At 43.8% G+C, this 26634-nt stretch overlaps 1 protein-coding gene across 5 annotated transcripts in view; it reads left to right on the top strand.

Moving 5' to 3' along the window:
• The first annotated feature begins 6029 nt into the window (after nucleotides 1–6029).
• Nucleotides 6030–26634, top strand: part of SPTAN1 (spectrin, alpha, non-erythrocytic 1) — a 64534-nt gene continuing 43929 nt past the window's right edge. For all 5 annotated transcript variants that reach the window (XM_012639720.1, XM_012639719.1, XM_012639716.1 and 2 more), the window contains exons 1-9: nucleotides 6030–6151; nucleotides 16871–17110; nucleotides 18650–18775; nucleotides 22787–22927; nucleotides 23300–23446; nucleotides 24818–24951; nucleotides 25122–25266; nucleotides 25343–25497; nucleotides 26125–26260. In XM_012639720.1, the coding sequence (XP_012495174.1) occupies nucleotides 16874–17110; nucleotides 18650–18775; nucleotides 22787–22927; nucleotides 23300–23446; nucleotides 24818–24951; nucleotides 25122–25266; nucleotides 25343–25497; nucleotides 26125–26260 (1221 nt within the window). In that variant the 5' untranslated portion in view covers nucleotides 6030–6151; nucleotides 16871–16873. The remainder of the gene's footprint in view (nucleotides 6152–16870; nucleotides 17111–18649; nucleotides 18776–22786; nucleotides 22928–23299; nucleotides 23447–24817; nucleotides 24952–25121; nucleotides 25267–25342; nucleotides 25498–26124; nucleotides 26261–26634) is intronic.

Below are 26634 nucleotides of genomic sequence, written 5' to 3'. Positions count from 1 at the left end.
GTCATTTGATGCTGGTATTCCTAATGGATTCTCGATGGTAAACCAAGAAAGGAGAGCACTGGGGAGGCCAGGTTTTTGATACTCGCAGGTAGAGATAATGACTGCTAGCCGAGAGATGCAGCTCCTGATCTCATGAGTAGCATCAGATTCAGTTTCCAATTCAAGTACTCGTCTGCTTGCTTCCTCTCAAGCTTGACCTCATTTCTCAGGCTAACTGCCCATATTTTTGTTACATCAGTGTCCTATACCATCTTGAAGCAAATTTGATGATGAATTGCAAATTCCAGTGGGACAGGAAACTCTACGCATCCCTCGTGTTGAAGAATGGAGTTCTGAGAATTTCCCACCCAGGTGCTGGGAGCTTTTCCCTCTTCAAGCTTCCCATGATGACAGCAGTGACATAATTAGGTTTGGACATCTAGCTCTGTGCCAGGACAACTAGAAGCTCTGTGAGAGCCACGGAGCTTCTTACAGGTATCTTATCACACCTGCGGATTCCCTTCCCTTTCTCTGTCCCGCCTAATGATGCCTGACAGAGGATTTCCTCTGGACCTACAGGAAGCAGAGGAGAGCTGTGGTCTCCCAACCATGTGGTGCTTTTACAAAAACACCCATTATATGGGAATTTATCCTTTAGTTTACAGGCAGCCTCTGTTTTTTTTAAATATCAGTTTGTACAGATTGATGTATTTAAGAAACGGTTTTTTTCTTTCAGCTCCTTCAGGATATTCACACTAAATGCAGTATGCCGCCCTGGATTAGAACCTGGACCAGAAAAAAAAGATTTTTCTGTGTGTTTGTTCTGTGTTATGAAGGACATTGGGACAACTGGTAAAACTTAACTGAGGCCTATATATTAGATGACAGTATTATGTCAACATGAATTTCTTTTTTTTTTTTTTTGAGACAGGGTCTTGCTCTGTTGCCCAGGCTAGAGTGCAGTGGCATCATCAAAGCTCACTGCAACCTCAAACTCCTCCCAAAACTGTGAATTTCTTGACTTTGATATTAATAATTATACTGTAGTTATGAAAATTAATGTCCTTGTTCTTAGAATATACACATTGAAGTAAGTTGGTATGATGTCTGCAACTTTTTTCTAAATGGTGAGGGGAATACATATACACACGGGTGTATATGTATACACCAATGTAGATGTGCATGTGTGTATATACACAAAATAATAAAGCAAATATGGTCAAGGTTTAACAAACGGGAATGTGGGTGAAGGGAATATGGGATTTCTTCCTATTACTATAACTTTTCTGTAAATTTGAAATTATTTCGTAATTTAAGGATGCTTCTCCCACCCACCCTCCCCCCAAGAAAACCATGCTTACAGTTCTGATAGGTAATAAAATCAACTCTGCTAGAACCCACAACCCTGAAAACAGGATGCTGGTAACTAAGGTTATCTTGAAGCCATCAACCTGTAGCAAGGATGGAAAGTTGACTCTAACAATGTTTTGCAAAATAAATGACAAAATTCTTATTCAGTGAAGAATGTGATTTAAGTACTTGGAATGCTTGATGGGTTGAGCTAGAAGTTAATGGGAGCACAGAAAATAGATTTGTTTCATCTAGGGCAGCTTTTTCCAGTGTTTTTCTGCAGGGTTCTAAAAAAGAATTTGGCAGTGAAATATTAGTAAGTTTGGGAAATACTATGTTAAAGGTAAACTAGAGAAGTAATAGATGAAATAAGAATGGCTGGCTGGATGTGGTGGTTCATACCTTTAATCCTAGCACTTTGGGAGGCTGAGGTGGGAGGATTGCTTGAGGTGGGGAGTTCAACACCAGCCTGGGCAACATACCAAGACTCCATCTCTACAAAAAAAAATTTTTTTAATTAGCTAGGTGTGATGGCACATGCCTGTAATCCCAGCTACTTGGGAGGCTGAGGCAGGAGGATCGCTTGAACCCTGGAATTTGAGGTTGCAGTGAGCTAGGATGATACCACTGCACTCTAGCTGGGGCAACAGAGGTAGACTCTGTCTCAAAAACAAACAAACAAAAGCATTTTTCAGTTGATGACTAGGTTGCTTCTGATGTTTTTAATGAGTACTCATATTTTTAAATATACATCTTGTCCTGCCTCCTTAAGGCGAATTTCTAGATGGAACATCGCTGGGTCAGATGGCATGCAGATGTTATATTTTGATCTATATTGCCAAGCTGCTCTTCCACAAAGGTTCTACTTACATATACTCAAAATGGGTAAGATTTCCAGGCAGAAATGAGGGGTGAGTGTTGGGCAAGAAGGACATTTTAATTGGAGGAAAAAATCGTGAGCAAAAGCATGGAGTTGGAAAAATAACATTTTGAAAGAGGCTAAACTCAGGTCAGTGGAGAAAAGCAGTCAGAAACGATGCTGTGGAAAGGTGAATGGGAACAAGTTTGCAGAGGCTGCAGAATGTCTATTGAGGTAGTTTGGGCTATTCTGTAGGCAATGAGAAGCTACTGAAGTTTTCTGAGGAGCTTTGAAATGGTTTGGAAAACTGATTGTAACAGTGTGTTCAGGATGAGTAGGACAGATAGAACTGATGAGGCCTAAAGGGCGGTCCCACCAGGGACAGAGGAGAAATAACTGGGGTGGGATTGGGACATCGGATTAGGGAGGGGAGGGAGGAGCTCACCTCTGCTGTCACCTGGAGTCCCATGCTCCCAGAGACTATCAGGCCACTTCTCTAATGTGCCTGATTTCAGAAGCAGTCACTTGTGTTTTACTTTGTTTTTTAACTATGATAAAATATAATGTAAAAGTTTAACCTTTTTTTTTTAAAATAGATGAGGTCTATATTGCCCAGGCTGGATTTGAACTCCTGGGATCAAGCGAGTCTCCCACCTCAGCCTCCCAAGTAGCATGCCACTGTGCTCAGCTAATTCTTCTAATTTTTGTAGGGATGGGGTCTCACTGTGTTGTACTCGGCTAGTTTAACTATTTTTAAGTGTACAGTTCTGTGACATTAAGTACATTCACAATGTTGTGCAACCATCACCACCAGTCATCTCCAGGATTTTTCATCATTCCAGATGGAAACTATACCCACTAAACAATAAACTCCCCATCCCTCTCTCCTCCCCCTAGCCCCTGGTAACAACTGCCCTACTTTCTGTCTCTATGAATCTGAAAATTCTAGGGCTCTCATGTAAGTGAAATCATATAATATTTGTCCTTCTGGGTCTGGCTTATTTAGGTTCATTCAATCACTGTGTTTTGAACATCTACACTATTTCTTGCCAACTCTGACACTGCAGAATCAGCATGACTCTTCCCAATCAGCTCCCTCATAAGGAGGAAAAGTAGTGCAAGCGCTTGCCTGTTAACTTTGGAGGGGGTAGAGGTAGGGGGATGGGGGTTCTCTCTCAGGGACAGTGGGCAAGTGACTTTCCATGGCCGGAACATGTGAAAACAATGCTACAATTCATATTTCCCGACGGTTGACCTTTTTTTTTTTTTCCAGAAAAAAAGCAAGCCTCCCACCTTTTTTTTGAGAAAATTTTTTTAGTTGGGGTCTTCCTATATTGCCCAGGCTAGTCTCAAAATCCTGGGCTCAACTGATCCTCCCAAGTAGCTGGGGAGGAGTGAGCCACCATGCCTGGCTACCCAACAGTTGACCTTTTGAACAGTTTGGAAGGTATATCAAACCTTCAGAGGACTGCTGGAACTAGAATAAGGGTTTGGAATTCAGTCCTACCCTCTGCTTTTCAGGAGGCCAGGAGAGGTGTGACTAAGAAGATAGAGTTGATTGGTTACAAAGCCACTATGCTATCCTGTGCTTTTCTGTTGTTTTTCCCCTGCTCCCCACATTTAGTAGAGTGTTAGGCATATGGTGAAATTGGTGGGAGGTGAGGTAGGCAGACAATAGAAAATGCAAAGAATGGCTTTTTAAATGGCTCATTTCCAGTGCCAAGTACAGAACAGGGTGGGTGAAGGAGTGGGAGGTGGAAAGGGCTGGGGATACTGTTTCTTGGCCATGTCTCAAATCAAAGGATCAACAAATAAGATTTTAGTTTCTGTATCAATACAGGGCTCTCTCTTGCAGTTTCTTTTGCATCTGGCAAAAGCAGCAAAACTGCCATTTCACTATGGGGCCAGGGTCATTTCAAAGAAAAACCCTCCCTTTTTAATAGCTCCTGACCATAGCCCTGAGATGCAGTCTTTGCTGGAGCAGAAGGTCTGGGAAATTTTGGAGAGCTGTGATTCTGTTAGCCATCCTGTACCCAGAGCTGAATGTCTGACTAAACATTTTGCTGCTACTGGCTGGAGAAGAGGCCATGGCTGCCATTAGCTGTTCTCAGAGATGCACACCCCAGGGAGGAGTTACCCAGCCCTGTTTTCTCTACATAGAAGATTGCAGGAAATGCTTCTCAGGCTCCTACATTTTTCCTCCGGATTCTGTAAAGCAGCTACTGGGGTGTGGCCACTTCTTTTCTTTTCTCTCTACTCCAATGCAGTGAGGGAATAGGGACATTTTTCCTCCGGATCATAGCTACAGCCAGGGCGGCTTAGAAATCAGATTGCAGGTCCCAGGCATAGGAGAAGCAGCCAAACTGCAGAGGACCAGGAAGCTCAGGGCTGGGCCTGGGCCCAAGTTCTGGTGCAGTGGCCTGTGCTTTTGTAATTATTTAAAGAGGAGGGGTGCCTGGTAACCAGGAGGCTGCGGCCTTCCGGAGCTGCAGAGCTCTCGGTCTGCCTGACTGCACAGGAATGATCTGGATGTTACTCCCAATGGCTGCGGCCCAGCTGTCACCAGAATGGGGACAGGAAAAGGCCTTCCTAAGCAAGGGCTCTGGCTGCAGAGTGTAGAGCCAGACCCTTAAACTGTGAGGACTGTAAGGAACCGAAATTTGGGGAATCTTATTTTTCTCTTCTCGGCACCAAGCATCCACCCGCATCAAAATGCCTCCCTTTCCTACCTGAAGGCAATATATACATACGTAGTTTCAAATAGAAGGTTCTGACTGCTTAGATTCAAATCCTAGCTCTTCCACTGGTAGCTGCCTGGGCTGAGCAAGAGACCTCTTAACCTGTGTGTCAGGGTGCTCATTTGTAAAATGGGGAAATAATGTCTACCTCATAAAATTATTGCAAAGATTAAAAAAACCAAAGGTAACACACATGAAATGCTTAGCATAGTGCCTGGTACACGAGGAAAGCTCAAGTAATTGTGGCAGAAAGAACCCTAATGTCTTCTTTTTTTTTTTTTTTCCCTAATGTCTTCCTTACGAAATATGACTAATGCATCTCATTACTTGCGACCTGTGAGAAAGCTTTTGCTTCAACAATGTAAGAAATTATTAACTCTCCAAATCCTGGAATGCCAGACTTATGTCCCAAATTAGTTGACTTTATTTTTTCTGATCCGGATTTAGTCTTTTCCTCTTCCCATCTCCTCAAACCCAGGGCCCCAAATCATCCTCGTTTGCCGCACCACAGGCCCCACCAGAGTAGGATGACTTGGGTCCCCAGCGCCAGCCTCCTCCTCGGGAAAGTGGGCAGAAAGAGAAGCACGAGGGTGATCTCACCCTTTGGGACTGGGCTTTTTTCCGGCCAGGACGCGCAGCATCCCCTGCTCCTCTGCAGCGATGGCCCCTGCCCCGCCCTTCGCCGCAGTCTTGGAAGGGCTCCCAGGGGCGGAGGGGTGCGGTAAGGACGACTCTCCACAGGGCAGGAGGGAGGCGCAGGATTGGAGGGCACGGGCTGCGGGGAGGGAGGTGCGCCCGGAGCGTGTCGGCCGGCCAGGGCGGAGGCAGTGACTCCACTGCACCATCTCCCCGTACCCCTTGCGCGCGCCCTATTTCCCCATCCTCCCGCGGCCCTCCCTTGGCTCGCCTCTTCCCCCGCATTGCCGCTTCGGCTCCTTCCGGGACTGCTCGGCCCTTTCCGCCCTGGCAGTCGGGCGACTTGCGGGCGGGAGCCCCGCCCCCTGCGCTCCGCCAGCGCGCTCCCCCGCCCCTCGTGCAACGCCGGGGCGCTTCCCCCGCGCTCGCGTCCGTCGGCCGCGGGAGCGCGCGTCGCCGCCTATAAAAGAGGCGGGGCGCGCGCGTCGCCGCCACTACCCGCTGCGGAGCGAGCGGAGCCAGACCAGTCTCGTCAGTCCCTCGGCACCCCTCGGCCAGGCGCACCCACGCCCCTCGCCCCCAGGAGCCGGTGAGACGGGGAGCAGGGGAGCTCCGGGCAGGAGTGGGACCCCTGGGCAGTCGACCCTGGGCGGGAGCCGGGCAGTCCCTGGGGCGGGGCGGGGCGGGCGCGCGGACAGGTGAGCCGGGCGGGCCTCGCCGCTCCGTCCTGTCCGCCGAGGAGCCGGGCGAGCAGGCCGCCACCGCCTTTGTGGCGCGGGGGCTGCGAGGAGCCGCCAGGCGGAGGCTGGGCGCCGGCCGCTGGAATGTCATTGATGGGGGGAGGGGGGCGCGAGGCCGCCGGGTCCCTCCCTGCCACCCCCCGGCCTGGCTGCGGCCCCGCCCTGACCCTTTGGGCTGCGGCAGGTGGGTGGGGGCTCCCTCGTCGGGATCTTCGCCATCTCCCTCCCTGCAGAGCACTCCCCGTACCGCCCCCGGTCCCTTCCCTCAGCGGGGATCGACTTCTGCAGCTGGTTCTCCACAGGCAATGCCGGCCCACTCTTGAAGGAGGAAGAGCCCGGAGCATACAGTAAAGGGCTCTTTGACCTTAATTGCATCCTGGGTGGCGAATCTCTAGACGCAAAAGGGTCTGAGACTGGCCGTCTTCTTTTCTTTCCTTGTAATAAACATTTCTTTCCTCCCCAGTTGTGATTTGCTTGTAAATAATAGGTAGATGCGGTGCCTGCTTGGTATGAGACCCAAATTAAATAACTTAATAGCTTAGAGCTCTTCCCCCGCCCCCCACCGCCCAGAATGGGTCTTTGGAGTCGAGGACGGTAAGTATATTTGTCAAAAATTCTACCACCATGCTAGTGTTGAATGATAGAGCAGTCTTTTGTTTGAAAGCCGTCCCTGCAAATTTGATTAGATGGTTTCCAAAGAAAATTGCTTTTAAAAGTCTTTCAGGTACCAGAATAAAATATATTTTAAACAAGGGGCTTGTTAAAGTTGAGAGTTGAATATGTTTTAAATGAAAATCCTGAATAGCCCGGAACGCTGGGTTGAGATGATGCTTGAACAGCTCAACACCTTGTCAGATCTCTTTTATATAATAGATCCCAAAATATTTAGGCCCTTTGTTCTGTCTTCATCATGGTATTTTAGAAAAACTTCACATCATGGCTGTCTGGGAAGAATAAAAGAGAGACCATATGAAGTATTTTCATAATGTGTTCAGAAATTGCGTCGTCATAGCAATTGGACATAAGTAAAGCAGAATGTATCAAAGATGGAAGGGTGGGGGAGTCTTGCAGCCAGGAAACAGAAATCTTAGGAATAGCAGCAGGAACACTCAGCTGTATGAAGCCATTGAGCCAAGACTCCGACTCCTTAAACCAGTCATTTATTTTCCCTTTCACTACAGCTAATGTGTGAGAGTTTCGAAAGGTCAAATTGAAGTCAAAGTTTAAAAAATATGCTGCAGGGGAAAAAAAGTGCTGCAGTAAGGGCCTCTGTGCAGGAAATTAACAATGAGCCTTTTTTAGTAACTAGGCCAATAATTACTCAAAGGGACCCTCAAAGTGTGTTAACTGTTATCCAGGGACCTAGATGGAGAGACTGGAAAGGAGGAGTTGCTCTGTGCTGGACAAGTGGGAAGCAGTGCTCGTGCTGAACCGTCAGCTTAGTAACTTCTTTTCTGATATGCTTTTGGTTTGGCGGAGTGTTTTGTAGTCATCTAATTGGAGAAATCTGATCTGTCACAGGCTCCAAAGTAAGCCTGTCAAGCAACCTGATGACGAAGTTAAGGTGGGGAGAGCTGTTTTAAGTATATCTTTTGGTTCCTTGGGTTAGAATTTTCTCTACTTTTCCTTACCTGCCTTCATCCTAAAGGGTGGGGCTGACGGCATATCCTAAGAAGTGGATGTCAGGAATAGTCTCCCATGTCCTGTCATTGCTGAACCTGCACTAAGGACTGTACAGTGGGCCGAGGCCAGTCTCCCTTTGTAATTGATCCTCTGTGGACTGTGGGAGGACTCTACTAGTTATGCACCGGGGGCTGCTGCAGCATGTCGGCTGTGGCCATACAGTAGAGGAATGCGACGCTCTGGTAGCAAATGCTGACTCCAGGAATGCGGAGGAGGACCGCATAGCTGATCACTTGGGGCAGTTGACTGGAGCAGCTGCGCTGTGAACCATCACCTCCCTTCCACCTTTTTTGCATATTCCTCTTATACCAGTTTTGAACAGGAAATAGTATTTTGTAAAGTAAGTATACCAGCAAACTAGGCCCGAGTCAGATCTTTGTAGCTTGAGTTCTTATTTCTGATGATTTCATGAGATCATCCTCTTTTATTGCTGAATGGAAGGGGATTTAGGAATCATCTAGTCCCAGGATTCTCAATTTATCAGAATGTGGATGGGGGAGGGCATGTTTAGTTGTTTTTTTTTGTTTTGTTTTTTTTTTGAGACAGAGTCTCACTGTGTTGCCCGGGCTAGAGTGAGTGCCATGGCGTCAGCCTAGCTCACAGCAACCTCACACTCCTGGGCTCAAGCAATCCTCCTGCCTTAGCCTCCCGAGTAGCTGGGACTACAGGAATGCGCCACCATGCCTGGCTAATTTTTTCTATGTATTTTTAGTTGTCCAATTAATTTCTTTCTAATTTTAGTAGAGATGGGGTCTCGCTCTTGCTCAGGCTGATTTCGAACTCCTGAGCTCAAACAATCCGCCCGCCTCGGCCTCCCAGAGAGCTAGGATTACAGGTGTGAGCCACCGCGCCCGGCTGCATGTTTAGTTTTAAAAAATATATTCAGTATTATTACTTTGACAATGGGGAAACTTAGGCCCAAAAGGGTGTGACTTTGCCAAGGCAGCTCATCTAGATAGATAGTAACTGCCAAGACCTGGGAGCCTTGGTTCTCTTTCCACATTTTAAATCACCAGTGGGATTTAGACACTGTATAGAATAAAGAGAAAGACAGGTGAGGTGCTCACGCCTGTAATCGTAGCACTCTGGGAGGCCGAGGCGGGAGGATCACTTGAGGTCAGAAGTTTGAGACCAGCTTGAGCAAGAGCAAGACCTCGTCTCTACTAAAAGGAGAAAAATTGGCTGGGCTTGGGGCACACCTGTAATCCCAGCTACTTGGAAGGCTGAGGCAGGAGAGGATCTCTTGAGCCCAGGAGTCTGAGGTTGCTGTGAGCTACGATGACACCACTGCACTCTAGCCTGGACAACAGAGCAAGACTTTGTCTCAAAAAAAAAAATAAAGGGAAAGCACTGAGAAAATATCTGGAATTGGATTTTTACAAGTGTATTCATTAAGCACGTTTAAATGTATTCATTTTATTTGAAATGATTTTGTTCAGTTTGCCCTTAGAAGCTTGTTATCTTGCTCTTCCCCCCCCCCCTTTAGACTCCACATTCCACCGTCATGTTGTCATCGTTTCGTAAACGCAGAGTCCAGGTATTTGACTAGCATGCAGAAAATGTGTCGCCTCTTTGGTTTTGCCTGGCTTGCAGTGAAGACACATTCATGTCAAAGAGGTTGGAAAAAAACCCTGCCTGCATGACCTTTCTGTTAAGCAGATTGGTTAGGATTTGTTTGGGATTTTTTTTTTGGTGTTATCAGAAGTCTTAGTAAATTTACTCTAAAATTTCCAAAGCCTCCTGTTTTTTACCTTCCTCTCTTTCTCTTTAAGGCATGAATATATTAATTTCTTATCACCAGACTGGTGTTTGCATGTAGTGTTTGCTGATTTTTTATTGATGGGTACTTGGTTTTTACGAACCAAGGGACTAAACAGATTGTCCTAGGTATTTGGAAAATACAATCTGAAAAGATATAGTAAAAATAGTATTTTTAAAATTTGACAAATATAGTAAACTTGGGTTTGTTTCCTGTTCCACTTGACTTATTTCTTCTGCCACAATGCCTGTAATGAAATGGAGCTTACATTTTCATGTTTAAAAAAAAAAAAAAAGCTCCCTTTATCTGTTTATAGTTTTTGAGTGTTTCCTAAATTGGACCTTTTTCAAAAAGAAAATGCTTAAAATTAATATCCCAAAATGATAAATACAAATTTTGGAAATTTCTAGTGATTATAGGTGATAAATCCAAGGTAGGCCCTTTTATAAATCAGATCAGTTAATTATTTAAACGAGGTTTATAAAAATGGGCCACATTATAATCTTTCCCTATTTTGAATCATAGGAACAATATGTTGCATTTAAATACCTTTCATCTGAATTTTACAGGTTAAAAGGTAAGTAGCAGCAAGATAGTATTTGGGAAGCATTCAGAAGTAAGTTTTTTTCAATGTTGCTTTGCATTTCTGGATTTTGATGCAATGCAGTATGAATCTTTTGCTTTCTTAAAGCTAAGTCCCTGCTCACCTCTGTAGAATTGCACTAATGAGTTGAAATGAATTAATCAATATGAAGGCTGACATGTGAATCCACAATCCTGATTGGAATGTGGTTTAAGCAAAAAAATTGTTGTTTTTATTCATGGTGTTAAAAGTCTTACTTTTTGTATTGTTTACTTCTCTGCTTACCATCAGATATGCCACTAAAATCTGCAGCTAAGCTGGTTTTGAGTTCATTTTGTTTGATCTGAGAATCAACTGGTATATAATTTTATGGGTGCTAACCAATTCTTTGGTGATTTGTTATCAGGGGAGCCCTTTCACATCCATGGATATAGTTCTCTTGCTTTGCAGATCTAAAATTTGGTAATAGGCTGGCTTCCTAAGCCGTGGAAAAAAGGCCTTGTCAGTTCTACACATTTGGGCTCTGACTAAGCAACAAAACAAAACTGATGGATGGTTTCTCTGACCTTTTGCTTTGGGTGATGTTTATGAATTTTTCCAAAAAGCCAAATGATTTGTTCATCCTGTTAGTTCCTAAAAATCCCTTTCTTGCAAAACGATGTATCCGGTGTCCGTCCTGAAAATCAGAATTCATTTTGTAGTATTCCAAATGCCTCTTACATCCAGCACAGGCAGCTTACGGAAAGAATATCAGTCCCAATACTTTGCTTTTAATAGAGACTTCTTTCAACTTCACTGTAATTTTTTTTCTCTTTTGGGGTTCTATAGAGGAACTGATTGCTGAATTCTTCCACTCTGTAAGACCCATATGAGAGTGTCCTAAACCACTCACTGCAAGGACCAAGTTTGCAGAGTCCAAAGCATTTGACCTTTGGTTTGAAAATGTTTGTGTCTGCAGCCTTTTGTGTTGCTTAACACCCTGTGGTTCCCACCCACTGCCTCTCCCCACTCCCCAAAGACAGATATGTCCCCTTGTATAGTGGGGCATTTAAAAATTCCCTAAGTACCAAGAACTGCTTCAGACAGCTGTCTCTTGGCATTTGTCAAGAAAATGATATTCATGTCTAGTCTCTTGTAGGAATGAATCCATTTTCAGTTGATAGTGTGTGTACGTTTGTGTTGGATATGAGGAGTCATTCTGAGACATGTTGTATCTTTGGATTAAATTAGAAATTTCTAGCCAAGATTCATATCTTTAGAGCCCCCCTCCTCGTCCTTCCCGGATATCTGGCAGTAGTATAAGAACACTAACAAGTCTTTTTTATTTATTACAATAGAGGACATAGTTGTAATTCCTGTTTTATCTCCCTGAGATCAATTCACATTACTTGCTGAATGATGCAGCTAATATTTTGACTGCTGCATTGCAGCATTTATAAATAGCCTACACCTTCAGTCTTCTCTAATAATATTTGCAAAAATATGACCTTTTTCTTCAGTTACCTTAAATGTGAAGCTGTCCTTAAACATGCAGACTAATATTTAGCACTTCGTTCCTCCTTCAATCTCCCTGTGCACAGACTTGATTGGCAAAATCAGAGTGAGTTGCTGCTTTGAGATAAGCAGTCAGTTGATTGCACTTCTAGGAAGTCACCTTCGTTGTGGTTTTTAGGCAGTTAGTGGAATACATAGGCTGGTATGGTTAGAGTTTGTTCTTTAATGGCACGTTTCCCAGATTTTTCCTTTCTTGAGCTCCCAAAGGTGTTAATCCCTTATGGCTGGGAACAGCCTGGAACATTCTCTGTGGATTCTGCCTTATCAGTATGCTTCATATTGCCAGAGCAGGGGTGGGGTTCTTGCAGCATGCAGCCTCAGTCATGGAAGGAATGTGATGTGCACAGGCAGCATCCAAGAAATTCCAATAACTCTCTGACAGTTTTGGGTGAGAGTTTGTAGCACCTTTGGGTGGCAGCAGGTCTTGGTGATATGAGAATTTTCCTGTGTTTAATGTAGTCTTTGGAAATGACCCTTTTAGGAGCAAAAAAACCCTGGAACTCGTGTAGATAAACTAGAGACAGTTCTCTATCAGGATTAGAGTGGGCAAGTTTATTAACCCATAATCTATTTTGGCATCTCCTGTAATGCAAATGAAAATTCTGAATGCCACCTGCAGTGGGACCGCTTTGGTGACTTTCAGATGCCCGGCTCCCCAGAAGCAGCCAGCCGTGGCTTGGCAGAGCTCCCACCTACTGACATCAGCTGATCTGCAGGAAAGAAAAGTCCATTATTGCCTGACCAAAGCACTTGGTATAGAATTGACTCATTCTACTTCACTGGGGCGACAAAGAGGTCCTTTTAGGTTGGTTAATTTCATCAAGGCCTCACTGGACTGCCTCCCTGGATTGGTAGGGTCCAGTCAGCAAGCTGGGCCCAAGCGGGGGACTTGCTCAGGTGGAGCCTTTGCGGTGCTGTGATGGAGATTCTTTTTTTTTTTCCATTGTAAAGGGCTGCTCCCAAACGTGATTTCTCAGGGATTTCTATATCAGCTACAGGATTTTAGAAATGCAGTGGATCCTGCGATAGGAGGCAGGACAATGCCATACACTTGAACCTGAAGACTTAGGGAGCTGGTGTAGTGTAGCTATTATTCCATGCATAGCTATACCTTCTTTGGAAAATTTCTTTAAGCAAATTTTGTAAGCAATCAAATTAGGCGCATAATTTCCCAGTGTTTTTCTGTCTTAACTTTTCCTGAGGGATAAGAACAAAGGAAGTATGTAAATAAATGATTCTAACCCTACTTGTTTAGTAATATAAGAAGATTCAATCTTAAAAAAATAAAAGTAATTTTGATTTTTAAAAAGTGATTAATACATCCCCCTCCCATTTTTCACTCCAAAGTGGGGATGGAAAAGATAAGAGGGAGTGAAAGGAATTAGTAAATAACCAAACAACAATCAGTAAAGAATATGCGAGCTCCGATCACGTTAGGAATCACTGGTTCTTGGATGCTAGCCTGGGAACTAGAGGACCCCAGGTCGCCCTGGGCTCTGCGACTTGCTTACTAGATCATCAGAATCTCGTGTCTGCTTAATTATAAAGTGATAGCAGTTTCTTTATTTCCAGGTTCGGAATATAATTGGCCCTGTAATATGTGCCAAGTCCTGAGTTCTGTGGTCAGAAAGTAAGAGTGAGATATGGTCATCTTTATAGTTCTTTAAAGAATTCATCAGTGTGGTGGGGAGAACACAGTAGTTACATGGTAGGTGATGGTGCTGAGGACAGATGAGAAATGAGACTGGTAGGGACTGGAGACCGATGATTCAGAGACTTCATGGAGGACGAGGTATTCACTTTAGATTGAGAAATCCGTACGATACTAAGGTGTAGGGTTGGGAGTGGGAGAGAAGAGTGCATTCCTAGCAAAGGGAACTTTTTGAGCTGGGAAATGAACCCTGCTCAGGGCCTGTGATTGGGGCTGGTGAGGGAGTTTGATGTGAGATACGGCTGGAGGAGACAAGTGACTAGGAGGTGACTGAGTGAGGTCTTGTTTAACTTCTAGTAAATGTGGTTGGTATGTTTGGTACTTCTCCAGACTACGCCGACATACTTAGGGCAGCAGTGTAAACTAGAACTGCCTGTTGTAATTAGATATTATCACAGAAACTCTGCTGTGAGCAGACATGTAGTTTTTCAAGGTCACCCTCAGTTTTTGGTTTTAAGGACTCTCTTAACATCTGTTTTAAAAATAGAAGATACGGTTTTTAGACACAGCTATCTACTGAGGATACAAAGCTGTGCCTTCTTGAGCTTTATTTCCCCGAGGTTCCTCCCTATCCTAGTGAAAAGAGCAGCTCCTTTCTCAGAGCACACTGCCGTGTGGTCAGTCCAAGATTAGTAATTGGGACTTACTCATCAGGGTGACACCTGGTTGTATAGCTGTAGTCAGCACATTCTTTGTTTGCCATTCTTGTCACGAATCTAGCACTTACCTGGACAGAATTCCAACTTTACAATCTAGGAAGTGAAGGATTCATTGTTGAGCTCTCTCCCCACCCCTTCCAAATGAACTCAGGGCTGCTGCATGGCAGCCGCAACACTCAGCATGTACTTGGCCATTTATTTAACAAACATCTCATAATGACCTGTGTGCTAGAAATCAGGGACACAAAGATTAGGTTGCTCAGTATAATCATACCATGGGAAGTATATACAAATGCTTTGCAAATCTACAGAGAAGTTGATTACATCCGAGAAGGAGGGAGGGTACAGTTTAGTGAGGAGGCAGGAGCCTGCAGTTTACTCATTTCAGCTGGGTGTTGAGATATAAATAGAGGAGTTATCCAAGCAGAGAAGAGATATGGGACATTCTAGCAAAGAATGCTTGTGCGTACAGCTTGGAGTTTTAAAGGGAACCCTATATTTTGGAGAAGAAAGAATATTTCTGTATGCCAAGAGGGTAGGAGGGACGGATGAAAGATACCAAGCAGGTATGTTGGGCCAGATCGTGAAGGTCCTGCTAAAGAGGTGGATTCTTTTCTCTGTCAGAAGGGAACTATAAAAGATTTGGGAGTGGCGTGGCAAAGAATGTTTCTTTTTATTGTAAAAAAGAAAAAATTTAACTATGTAGAAAAATAGTAATACAGCAAAAATAACTGATTGATATGTGAAGAATAATTTGCAAGGAATGATGATGTGGTTAAAATCACCTCATGTACCCTTCTCTAGGAAGATGACCTCTGATGAGGTGCAGACAGCGCCTTCTCACAACCGCTGAGAGCTGCTGGAATCCCTAGGGAGCTGGGGTGTGAGCTAAAAACTCTGGCCTCACCCAGGTCTGCAGGAGTTGTTTACCTCCCAGCTGGATGTGGGCAGTGCTCTCACAGGCTTCATTCCTCATTTGTAGCCAGCCTGCTCACCCTTTTCTGTTAGCTAGGGCAGGTGACAGAATAACAGAAGTGCTCCTAGATGTTTCCCGGGTAACACAATTTTATACCATTTATAAATTGTAGAACAGTACTGGAAGGGACCCTACAGCTTATCTGGTCTGCTTCCTTACCAAACCCAGAAGCCTGTCTGTAGACTGTGATTTTAATGTTGGAAGGGACTTGTGACCATGTCATTTTTCCTGCCATTTTTAGTCACTGTAGGAAATTGAGGTATGGAGAGGGAAGGTGGCTTGTTACGTGGAAGGTCACGTGTTACTGACAAATTTGGAAGCTTTTTTTTTTTTTTTGAGACAGAGTCTCACTCTGTTGCCGGGCTAGAGTGCCGTGGCGTCATCCTAGCTCACAGCAACCTCAAACTCCTGGGCTCAAGCAATCCTTCTGCCTCAGCCTCCCGAGTAGCTGGGACTACAGGCATGTGCCACCATGCCCGGCTAATTTTTTCTATATATTTTTAGTTGTCCAATTAATTTCTTTGTATTTTTAGTAGAGACGGGGGTCTCTTGCTCAGGCTGGTCTCGAACTCCTGAGCTCAAACAATCCTCCCTCCTTGGCCTCCCAGAGTGCTAGGATTACAGGCGTGAGCCACCGCGCCCAGCCTAGAAGCTTTTTGTCATAGACTTATACCTATTTCCTTCTGTGGTCCTTAATGGGTTAGAGGATAAAATGGCTTATTCTTGATAAGCTCAATTAGCATATGCTGGGGTTCTCACATAAGTGTGTCTTTTTGACATTAAAGTTTGGTGAAACTTCCCAGAAATCTAAGAGTATAAAATTGGGGCAGATTGAGTGCTACAGGGAAGTACCACCTACCCAGTTAGCCTGCATTTGTGGTTAACTCGAAGTTGGTGCTGAATTTATGCAGTCTTCTTGCCCTCCAAAATAGCAGGTAGAAGAAAAATAGGATAAATCTTTCACAACAGCTTTCTCTTTTTCCCAAGATAAACCATGATTTGGTTTTCTTCTAGTTGTGTACATTCTGGTGAAACAGCCTGTTCCTTGCCCAGCCTCTTTCATAGTCTGAAGACTTGTATGGTTGACATTTTGGAGTAACTGAGAAATCAGCTACTTTGTCTAGGTGAATTCTATTGTTTATTGCTAGTAAGGACTTACTTATTTTATAATCATTCCCTTCATTAAATAATAGGCCAAAATCTAGAAAGACAGAAAAGCTGATTTAAGTAAGGGTTAAATTCTTTCTAATCTCCACACAAGGAAATGCAGAGACCAGATGGAAGGACCTTTGAATGGGCTCGTCAACAATTTTTTGAGTACCAAAGTTAGTATTTCCTTTGAATCCTTAAAGCCTTGTAGAATTAACAATATGAACCATAGTTCTCTCATTCATACTTTTCAGTTGGTTTCATTGCCATGTTGGCTAGGCATCCTCCTTTGCAGGGGAGTGGACAGCACTTTTTATTACTGTAGAGGAAGGGGGTCCAGGCTTCATTGTTAAATCCTTAGCTGGCACTACCCTTTCAATTCATTTGTCTGCTAGGGTTATCTGATAATTCTTTCTTTCCTTCAAAAAGGCTAATTCCATTGACTCTATTTTGGTGTCTATTGGTACTTATCTCAGGGCATTCTTTGTTTTCAGAAAATGGACCCAAGCGGGGTCAAAGTGCTGGAAACAGCAGAGGACATCCAGGAGAGACGTCAGCAGGTCCTAGACCGATACCACCGCTTCAAGGAGCTCTCAACCCTTCGGCGTCAGAAGCTAGAAGATTCCTATCGATTCCAGTTTTTCCAAAGAGATGCTGAGGAGCTGGAGAAATGGATTCAGGAAAAACTTCAGATTGCATCGGATGAGAATTATAAAGATCCAACCAACTTACAGGTTTGTCTGGTCTCCCTGAGATTCCTGCAAAATTCAAGAGCCCAAATGTTCTTGCCCAAAAATCAGACAAAGAAAGTTATTCAATTATGACGTTGAGAGATTAGGCAACAAGAGGAATGTAGTAGATCAGACATAAGGACTTACTGTTCTAAAATGCCGTCAGTGTATTAATGAGGGTGAATGTGGAATCCTGCAAGTACTAGTTTATCTTTTCTGGATGCTTTAAACTAATGGTTCTCATACCATAAACTTGAAACCACTGGTCATCCTTAAACATTTTTCAGGGAAGGTCTGGGTTGAGCCCTTGGAATATGTGTTTTTTTGTTTGTTTTTACTTAATAGACTGCTGCAGCAGGGTCTTGCAGTGGGGGAGAGATTAGACTTAACTCCTGGAATATATGTTTTTGAGAAAGGCATGGTAACAATCTTACTGGGAAAAATTAATAGATATGAGTCCTTTTACAAGACTTAATTAGTAAATCTTATCAAAAGCAAAGCCTGGTTTAAATTATATATTTAAAACTATTTTTTAGAAAAAGGGGAAAGCCTTTCTTCTCATTGATTTTGGTGAAAGACTTATAAAAATTTTGTTTTGGTAGCAAGTGGAGCAGTAGTTGGGCCCATGTGTTTTTTTGCTACACTGATATAGTTTAAGAAGAGAAAATGATGAACACTGGTTTAGTGTGGCCCCTTCTCAACTCAGTACTTAATTAATGAAAAAGAGGTATTAGGAAATAGAATGTAGGCAGGATCAGAGTGTGGCCTCTAAAGCAAGTGAAAAAAAGTGTCGTATGTGCGTGAACATGGATAGGTTATTCAAGGGTAAACACTGCATGCGAAGGAAACTATCAGTGTGATTCTGTATTTCTAGAAGGGATTGGATGTCCACAGAAAGGCTAATTTCCTGATAGACAAGAAAATTAGAATATTTTGTAGCACCCAGTGGCTCATGCCTGTAATCCTAACACTCTGGGAGGCTGGGGCAAGAGGATTGCTTGAGCTCAGGAGTTCAAGACTAGCCTGAGCAAGAGTGAGACCCTATCTCTATCAAAAAGAAAAACCCAACCAGGCGTTGTGGCACACACTTGTAGTCCCAGCTACCCAGGAGGCTGGGGCAGAAGGATTGCTTAGAGCTCAGGAATTGGAGGTTGCAGTGAGCTACAATGACTCCACTGCACTCTACCCAGGGTGACAGAATGAGACTCCGTCTCAACAACAACAACAAAAAAAAAAAACAAGGGAACTAAGCACCCCTCCTCACAATTCCTAACCCCTTACGAAAGAAAAAAAAAATACAATATTTTGTAGCATCTTCCATCTACATCTAAAGTTGGTGGTCTTCACTGGCCAAGCTTTTGGGGGCCAGTAGAAGTGCAGAGTATTTGAGGAACTGAGGAAACAGAGAAGGGGTGAGATACCGAGTGATGTATCCATAACTAGAGGGAGTGGGATTGAGGAGTGGAGGAACGTTGGGGAATGGGGCAATAAAACACTGGGTGCTGTGTGGTTGCATCTATGGCTCGCTTTATGGTCCAACAGGGAAAGCTTCAGAAGCATCAGGCCTTTGAAGCCGAAGTGCAGGCCAACTCAGGAGCCATTGTTAAACTGGATGAAACTGGAAACCTGATGATCTCAGAAGGGCATTTTGCATCTGAAACCATACGGGTGAGTACGAGTCGTGCCTAGTGTGGATGGCCTTCATATGGGTGGAAGAATGTGGACTTGTGCTTACATGTCAATTTCGGTTTCTAAAAAGATAGGCTTTTCCAGCTTCTTAAAAGAATTTGTGGAGTTACAAATCTCCTAAAGGAGTTACCCACATCTTGCCTTTGTAATATGACTTAGCATGAATATAAACAAATGTTTATATACTCAGCAAGGAAATTAATATTCTTTTTGTAGAACAAATTAGAATGTGATTATACTTTAAAGAAGATTGTGTAAATTAACTCTTAACATTCCCTGATGGTAATTAGATGGGAGAGCATGTTAATGAAATTGGTAGATTTAGGGATTAGGATACAAAGATAACTAGAAACAATCACAGACGCTTTAAAGAAAGTTCTCTGTTGGAAAGCATGCTGTCTGAATTTCGATGGCTTGCCCTAGGAGGGGTTTACTGAGGTCTAGGCAGCAAGCCAGTTGAAGGTCGACCTCTAAGGAATGACTTTGACACCTCTTGGTCAGTGAGCATGGTCAAAGGACTGGCTTCGAGGTAGGAGTCCTCGAGGTCTTTGGTCTGGCTTATTTTGGTGCCAGTTCATTGGCCAGTTCAAAGCAATAACTGATCTTTCTCTGCTTTGTTTCACATTTCCGATGCCAAGATATTAAGGGAAAACAAACCTCTTTATGATGTGAGGTATACACATGGAATTTCTCATAACTGGATGCTCTGATCTGCCTTTGATACACCTCACGTCTAGCTATATGTTCTGTTTGGTTCTTTGTCGTCTAAAGCCACATTCCGTTGAGAGCCAGCCTTTTCCAGTCCTTTACCTGTCAAAGCAATCTTGAAGATTTAGATGAAAGCTGTGTCCTTGGGCCCCGGCTAGAAATGTTTCGTCCTCTACTCTGCCATGATAGTTATTTGGAGGTTTTGTTCCCTCAGGATACAGTCACGTAGTTTTCAACAATAAATATTTGTTGTCTCATGTTTACTCAGCTATACTCTGTACTGTCATATTGAAGACTTGCAATTAGCCCTAAGCTTATGATTAATAATTGTTAACTATTACTAGTAATGATCGTAAATAGAAAATAAAAGTGAATTCCAAATGCCATATGACCAACTGTATAATTACATTTAACCCATTTAGGCAATGTCGTAAGTGTCTCTGCAATTAAGTACAGATACTTATCTGCCCATTTCGCCACTGTTTTGTATACAGTCTTATATAAGAGCAAATGAAATCAGCATGCCTTACTATTTCCTTGATAGAAGTTGTTTTCCCGGAGTGAATGGGGCTGCTCTGTACTAGTAGAACCAGGTTACAGATGGGGAACATGAGAAACAGATCAGGTGTTTGGCTGTAGTAATTAATCTAGGGGGAAAGGGGAGGACCCAAGGCTGACTTCATGTGTGTCTGTTAGTACCCTCTACCCTGTTCAGAGAGCTTATTAGAGCAACATCACCCCTGGGGATCTAGCGGTTAGGATTCGGTGCTCTCACTGCTGATGCCTGGCTTCGATTCCCAGTGAGGGAAACAAGCAAAAAACAAACAAAACGACCGGGCGCGGTGGCTCACGCCTGTAATCCTAGCTCTCTGGGAGGCCTAGGCGGGCGGATTGTTTGAGCTCAGGAGTTCGAAACCAGCCTGAGCAAGAGTGAGACCCCGTCTCTACTAAAAAATTAGAAAGAAATTAATCGGACAACTAAAAATACATAGAAAAAATTAGCCGGGCATGGTGGCGCATGCCTGTAGTCCCAGCTACTCGGGAGGCTGAGGCAGGAGGATCGCTTGAGCCCAGGAGTTTGAGGTTGCTGTGAGCTAGGATGACGCCACGGCACTCTAGCCCGGGCAACACAGTTGAGACTCTGTCTCAAAAAAAACAAAACAAAACAAAACAGCAACATTAAAAAAATACTGTTAACTACTGTTTGTTAAGTAGCTAGTTATGTACAGACACTTTGCTAATCTTTAATCTTCACAATAAACTTGCAAGGTGGCCATTATCTCCATATTATACAACAGTAGAAACTGAGTCTCAGAATTTGAGTAACTTGCCCAAAGTCACCCAGCTCATAGATGACAGAACTAATTTCATTCTACTCTTTCTTTCTCCAGTCACAATTGTTTGCTTTATTTTTCCAACCTGTATTTTATTCCGGTCTTCTTTCCTTGATGTTTCTGCCAAGTGCTTCTCTGAAGGCTTCTGCTTGCTCATGCCCCTATTGAGAAATCCACCTGAGTCAGAACCAGGCTTTCTTCTCCACCCTGTTGGCTTTCTGTGGGTTTCTGAATGCACCCGCCTCCCTGCCCACTCACACCCTTAAACAGCAGTGAGCCTGTGAAACTGGACTCTAACTGGCAATAGTTACAAGATCAGACATACCAGGAATGGCAAAATTGTTCCAGTACTGGAGCAGGCTTTGCCCTAGTTCTTTACCTGAGTGTGTGAAAATGAAATCTGTAAGACTGACAGTTGACTTGAGCGTGAGAGGCTTCTCTTTAGTCTTCTGTGGTCTCATTTTTAATTTGAGCAAAGAGCTCACATTTAATCTGTACTTTCTTTTTTTAAATTATTGGGGTTTTTTTTGTTTGTCTTAATCTTTCCTATGGTCCAAATAATCTTTCCGTTCATGTTCACAGATCCTATGGTGATTCTGGCTTGGTAATTTATTTGGTCCCATATCTCAGTACCTTAGTCTGGTAGGCAGCAGTAGCATAGAGGAAGGTGGGTGGCATGTGAAGGCTGTGTCTGTGTCCTGGATAACGTGTCTGTCACTGGTTTAGACTTTCACACCGTACCGGACGGCGTGGCGCCCCATAGTCACCGCCACCCACATTGGGTCCCACATCCGAGTAGGTGGAGTATGACTTGCTGTTGGTTGCCTTTCTCCCCTGCCTGGGAATGCCTTTCACTTCTTTCTCAGTGGTGGGTCGCAGTTGTAACCAACAGTGGTAGAAGTGAATTGTGTGTGCATTCATCTCCCTCCTTTTCCTTTCAAATGAAACATCTGCACTTGTTTCTAAGAGAATCCACCCATGTTGACTGTTTCATGGCTTTCAAGTTTTCATTTTGCTAGGAGTGGCATCTCAACGATGGGTGGATCTCAGACTTCTTTTGTGTTAGTGTTTAAACCTTTTCGTTTGTTTTACTTATGTCTGTTAGTGTTATACAGAAACTCCCAGTATCTTGGGTAGGCATAATCAAGACATTGAGGTTGGATTGGAATACGGGAATGCATCATCTAAGCTTGAATTGATTATCAGTTTCCCCCAGTTCTTGCCACGTCCTTACTGGGCCTGTGCTGTGAGAACCCAAAGATGCTGGGAAGTGAATATGTTTCGCCCTGTGGCTGCCACTTGGGTGAAGTTTGAAATAAACCTGACTTGGGATGTGCTGTACCATAAACTGTGTCTTTTCACAGAAGCTCCAAAACTTTTTCTGCCAAGAATCTATTTTGACAGCTAATTACTTTTCAGGACCCCATCTTTCCTGCTTTTGTACTAAAGCCTCATGCTCTCTACATTTGTGATGCCTATAGGACCTCTTCTTTTGTTTTTCCCTTACCTCCATGAATTCAGAGTACACCCTTCAGTACTTCCTGCTCAGTTTCCATATTAGTTCCTTATCTTGCCTTCCCCAATAGTCTTCTGGCCTAGGAATCCTACTCTAATAATTTAATAATTGCCATTAATATTAATTATATAATAATAATGTTAATTGTATAATTAATAACACACACTAATAATTTTCCTAATGTAAACTAGAATAAATCTACCTAGGAAAGGCCTGTCATTTTAACTTTAAGACCTACCAAACCACTGTGAAATATATACTTCTTTCTACTCTCAGTTACCCTTATCATTTCATGTCAGTTTAGGGATTATCTTTTTAAAAGATTTTTATTCAGAGCTCCATGAGGTCTCTAACTTGTCAGAACTCTATGGAGGAGCCAGATCCCACAGAGCCACCTGTGATCTGATTAAAAATCTGATTTTTAACCTCCAGACTCGTCTGATGGAGCTGCACCGCCAATGGGAGTTACTTCTGGAGAAGATGCGAGAGAAAGGAGTCAAACTGCTGCAGGCCCAGAAGCTGGTGCAGTATTTACGAGAATGTGAGGATGTGATGGACTGGATTAATGACAAGGTGTGTTTTGGGTTTGCTAAGTCTTGCTCAAGGATACGGAAGAGACTCAGTGCGCAGTGGTGCACAGGGAGAGCCAGCAGCAGCCCAGAAGTGGCCAGTGTACGCAGAGGGGCGGGAGTGGGATTGCTGCAGCCCCAGCTGCTCTCCAGGCACGGTCTGCTCTGGAGCTCTGAAACCTGGAGTCTCTGAGATTCAAATGCTGTGAGCTCAACGTCTTAGCTGTGGAAGGAACTAAAATCACAAACTACACAGAAACCTGTATCCATTTGTGCTATCATGGCCCCATCTGTAATGCGTCTGTTTCATGTTTCTAGGAGCTATTGTTACCAAGTGTTGGTTTGTGACTCTGGCTCTGTTATGGTCCCTAAATAGGAAGCAATTGTGACTTCTGAAGAGCTGGGCCAGGACCTGGAGCATGTGGAAGTTTTACAGAAGAAATTTGAAGAGTTTCAAACAGATATGGCTGCTCATGAAGAAAGAGTTAATGAAGTGAACCAGTTTGCTGCCAAACTCATTCAGGTAAATAGCAAAGTGCTTCTCACAACATCATTGTGTTAACTTTCTGGTATATTCTGAAGAAAATTTCGGTGATTGGTACCCTAAGATGTGAGTGAGCAAATTTTTTTAACCGTGTCTAAGAGTTTTGTTTAGATGAAAGCAAGGCATGATGCTGATTTACTCCCAATTTAGAAAATGCTTTTTAACTTGTTGCCTCGGGCAGGAAGGGCAGAGTTCATTGATCTTTTTCCTCCACCCTCTTTTGGGTGGGGCTGAGTGAAACTTTTATTGGGCTGCTGAAGCTGGTCGGGGTTTCTCACACCAGGGTGTGGTGGTGAATGCCGGTTTAGCATTGGCGGACGTCTGCCAGTGCCTTCTTGCTCTCCCGTTCCTCCTTGATTTGAAGCTTTCTGGGCTCTCTTTGGAGCCTGGGGGAACCTTACCATGAATAGGTTCTCCACCGTAGCTCTGTTTCCCATTAGGAGGGGACGACAGCCCTTCCCCATTGCCTATGTGTGCAGCTCCATAGCTGCTTTTTTATTGTCTCCTTCCACTGCAGGGTTCAGAGGGCTCTAAAACATCAAGTGGTAGGAACTAAAGAGTACTTGGTACTTTGAGGGAAATTTGATTTGGGGGGTACAAATATTAAATTTATAAATCTTCAGGGCTGGTACTTGTTCCCTTTTTCTGGTCGGTGATTAAGAGAAAGAATAGCCAGCATTCCTCAGAAATATCTCACCCTTCCACAGCGACACATGTGTCACCTCTCCACACCCTGAGCCATTCCAGTGCTGTACTTGAGAAGAGCAGTCCGGCCAGGCCCATGGTCTCCCAAATGAATCCAAGAACCCTGAAATCCTTCACTTTATTACTTCACATGTTATTTTTAATGAAAACAAAACTAAAACCCAAAATGTGGTTGGTGGGAAAGGATACTTTCAAAGACACATCTCTAGTCTGAAACCAGGAATAAACCCCTGAGCCCTGAAAATCATGTGTATGAGCAAGAATGCTTAACAGCCTCATGAACATTTGAAATACCAAATTTTCGAACAGTTAGGGCAGATGGGTTCATTGATGAAGCTACCACAAAGTTGCAGCCAAAATGTTTGTCAACAGAAAAGTTTGGGGTGCTTGTGCACATGACTGCTTCATAGACTAACCACACTACAAGGGATAAATAATGGATCTCTCCTTTTTATAAGAAATAGGAGCTCTTTGGGGTTATATAGTTCACATCATTTCACACAGAAGACCAGTATTTCTTCTGTGATTTTCTTCAGAATGGTGAAGATTGGCTAACACAGATAATTCAAAGAGACAACCCAAGGGTCACTAGTTGGAGGAGCCAGGGGTTATGGACCAAGTCCAGTCTCTCCTTCTCTCGTTTAGGAACAGCACCCTGAGGAGGAGCTGATCAAGACTAAGCAGGACGAAGTAAATGCAGCCTGGCAGCGGCTGAAGGGGCTGGCTCTTCAGAGACAGGGCAAGCTCTTTGGGGCAGCTGAGGTTCAGCGCTTTAACAGGTACCAAGCCAGAGAGGGCTTTGGGGATGGGTGTCTCCCTGGACGGGTGTAGTGAGATACAGGGCTTGTGCCGATGAGATGGCGGAGCTCACTGGGTCTTGGCCCCATGGGATGTTCCCAGTTCTAGACAACCGTCATCGCTGTGGATTAACTGGGACCTCTATTCTCAGGGACGTGGATGAGACCATCAGTTGGATTAAGGAAAAGGAACAGTTAATGGCCTCTGACGATTTTGGCCGAGACCTGGCAAGCGTTCAGGCTCTGCTTCGGAAGCACGAGGGTCTGGAGAGAGATCTTGCTGCTTTAGAGGACAAGGTGGGTTTTGAGAGCCGCTGATTCTGTAAATAAGTTACCAAGGGTTAGGAGAACAATTCTGACAGTGTGTTTCTAGGTCAAAGCCCTGTGTGCCGAAGCTGACCGCCTGCAGCAGTCCCACCCTCTGAGTGCTTCTCAGATTCAAGTGAAGCGAGAGGAACTGATTACCAACTGGGAGCAGATCCGCACTCTGGCAGCAGAGAGACATGCGAGGCTCAATGATTCATACAGGTGCAAATAATCCTCCAGGGCTTACCAACTGGTATCGTTTGACATATTTTTAGAGAAGAGGGGAAGGCAGAGTTAGGGTTCAGTTCTATGTTCTGAGAAAGTTTCTGTGTACCCTGCCTGGTGTCACCTACCAAGAAAATGCAGATCACTTTTTCTTACGTATTTTATATTTGTTTGGGGACTGGCAACTTTATAGTGTATAAAGTGTGATATATATGTAGCATTTATAACTTTATAAATTCTTCCATACTGTTTGACTACATTATGTCTGAGAGAAGTAGAAATATCTCCATAGGTGTCTGAGCATCATGTGAAATATCTTGTTAAAATTAAGTCAAGGATTGGAAAGGAAAAGAATGCTGCTTCCTAACCAGGGGCAGAACCTGGGAATAACAAGGAAGTTGTACACTACAGTGATGTACAGAACCTAAGCTTTAAAGGATTTATTTCAGCTTTCTCTTGCTTTCCTTTACAGTCTAGATTGAGAGAATTCTATATTTCTCAGAACTGGAGTTTGTGTGGTTTGTTAGACTTTTGAGAACGTAGAATTCAGAGCTTTAGGGAGGCTATTTTCCACCATGGACCTCCACTGGAAACATCTAATGACTGACCTTTGGTGTTCTCTAGGCTCCAGCGCTTCCTTGCAGACTTTCGTGACCTCACCAGCTGGGTGACTGAGATGAAAGCCCTCATCAATGCAGACGAACTTGCCAATGACGTGGCAGGGGCTGAAGCCCTGCTGGATAGGCACCAAGAGCACAAGGTAGTATCTCCAGGCTCTTCCAGAAGTAAAGGCATTAGCTTACGCATCAGTACATCTGGTAATGCCTGTAGTCAGAGGTGGTGAAATGTTACTCACAGGTGTCTGTCATCGTAAGGATTGTTGTTGGTATTGCCTACTTTGTACAGCTATCCTGTGTCATCTTTATTTTTCTTATTGATTTATTTTTTTGGAATGTTCAATCCTCTGACCTGTGTCATCTTTAAAAATGTCTTTGTTTAAATGCTGAATTTCATAATTGGTTTGAGCAAATCTAAATTTCTTACTCTGCTATTTCCCCAAAGTATGTTCCATAGAAAACTAGTTATGAGATCTTAATAGCCTTTCCCTTAAAAAGAAAGAGGGTTTTCTAAGTA

This window comes from Propithecus coquereli, unplaced genomic scaffold (assembly GCF_000956105.1).
Source record: "Propithecus coquereli isolate 6110/MARCELLA unplaced genomic scaffold, Pcoq_1.0 Scaffold142, whole genome shotgun sequence".
NCBI classification, from domain to species: domain Eukaryota; kingdom Metazoa; phylum Chordata; class Mammalia; order Primates; family Indriidae; genus Propithecus; species Propithecus coquereli.
This window is presented reverse-complemented; position numbering and strand designations above follow the sequence as displayed.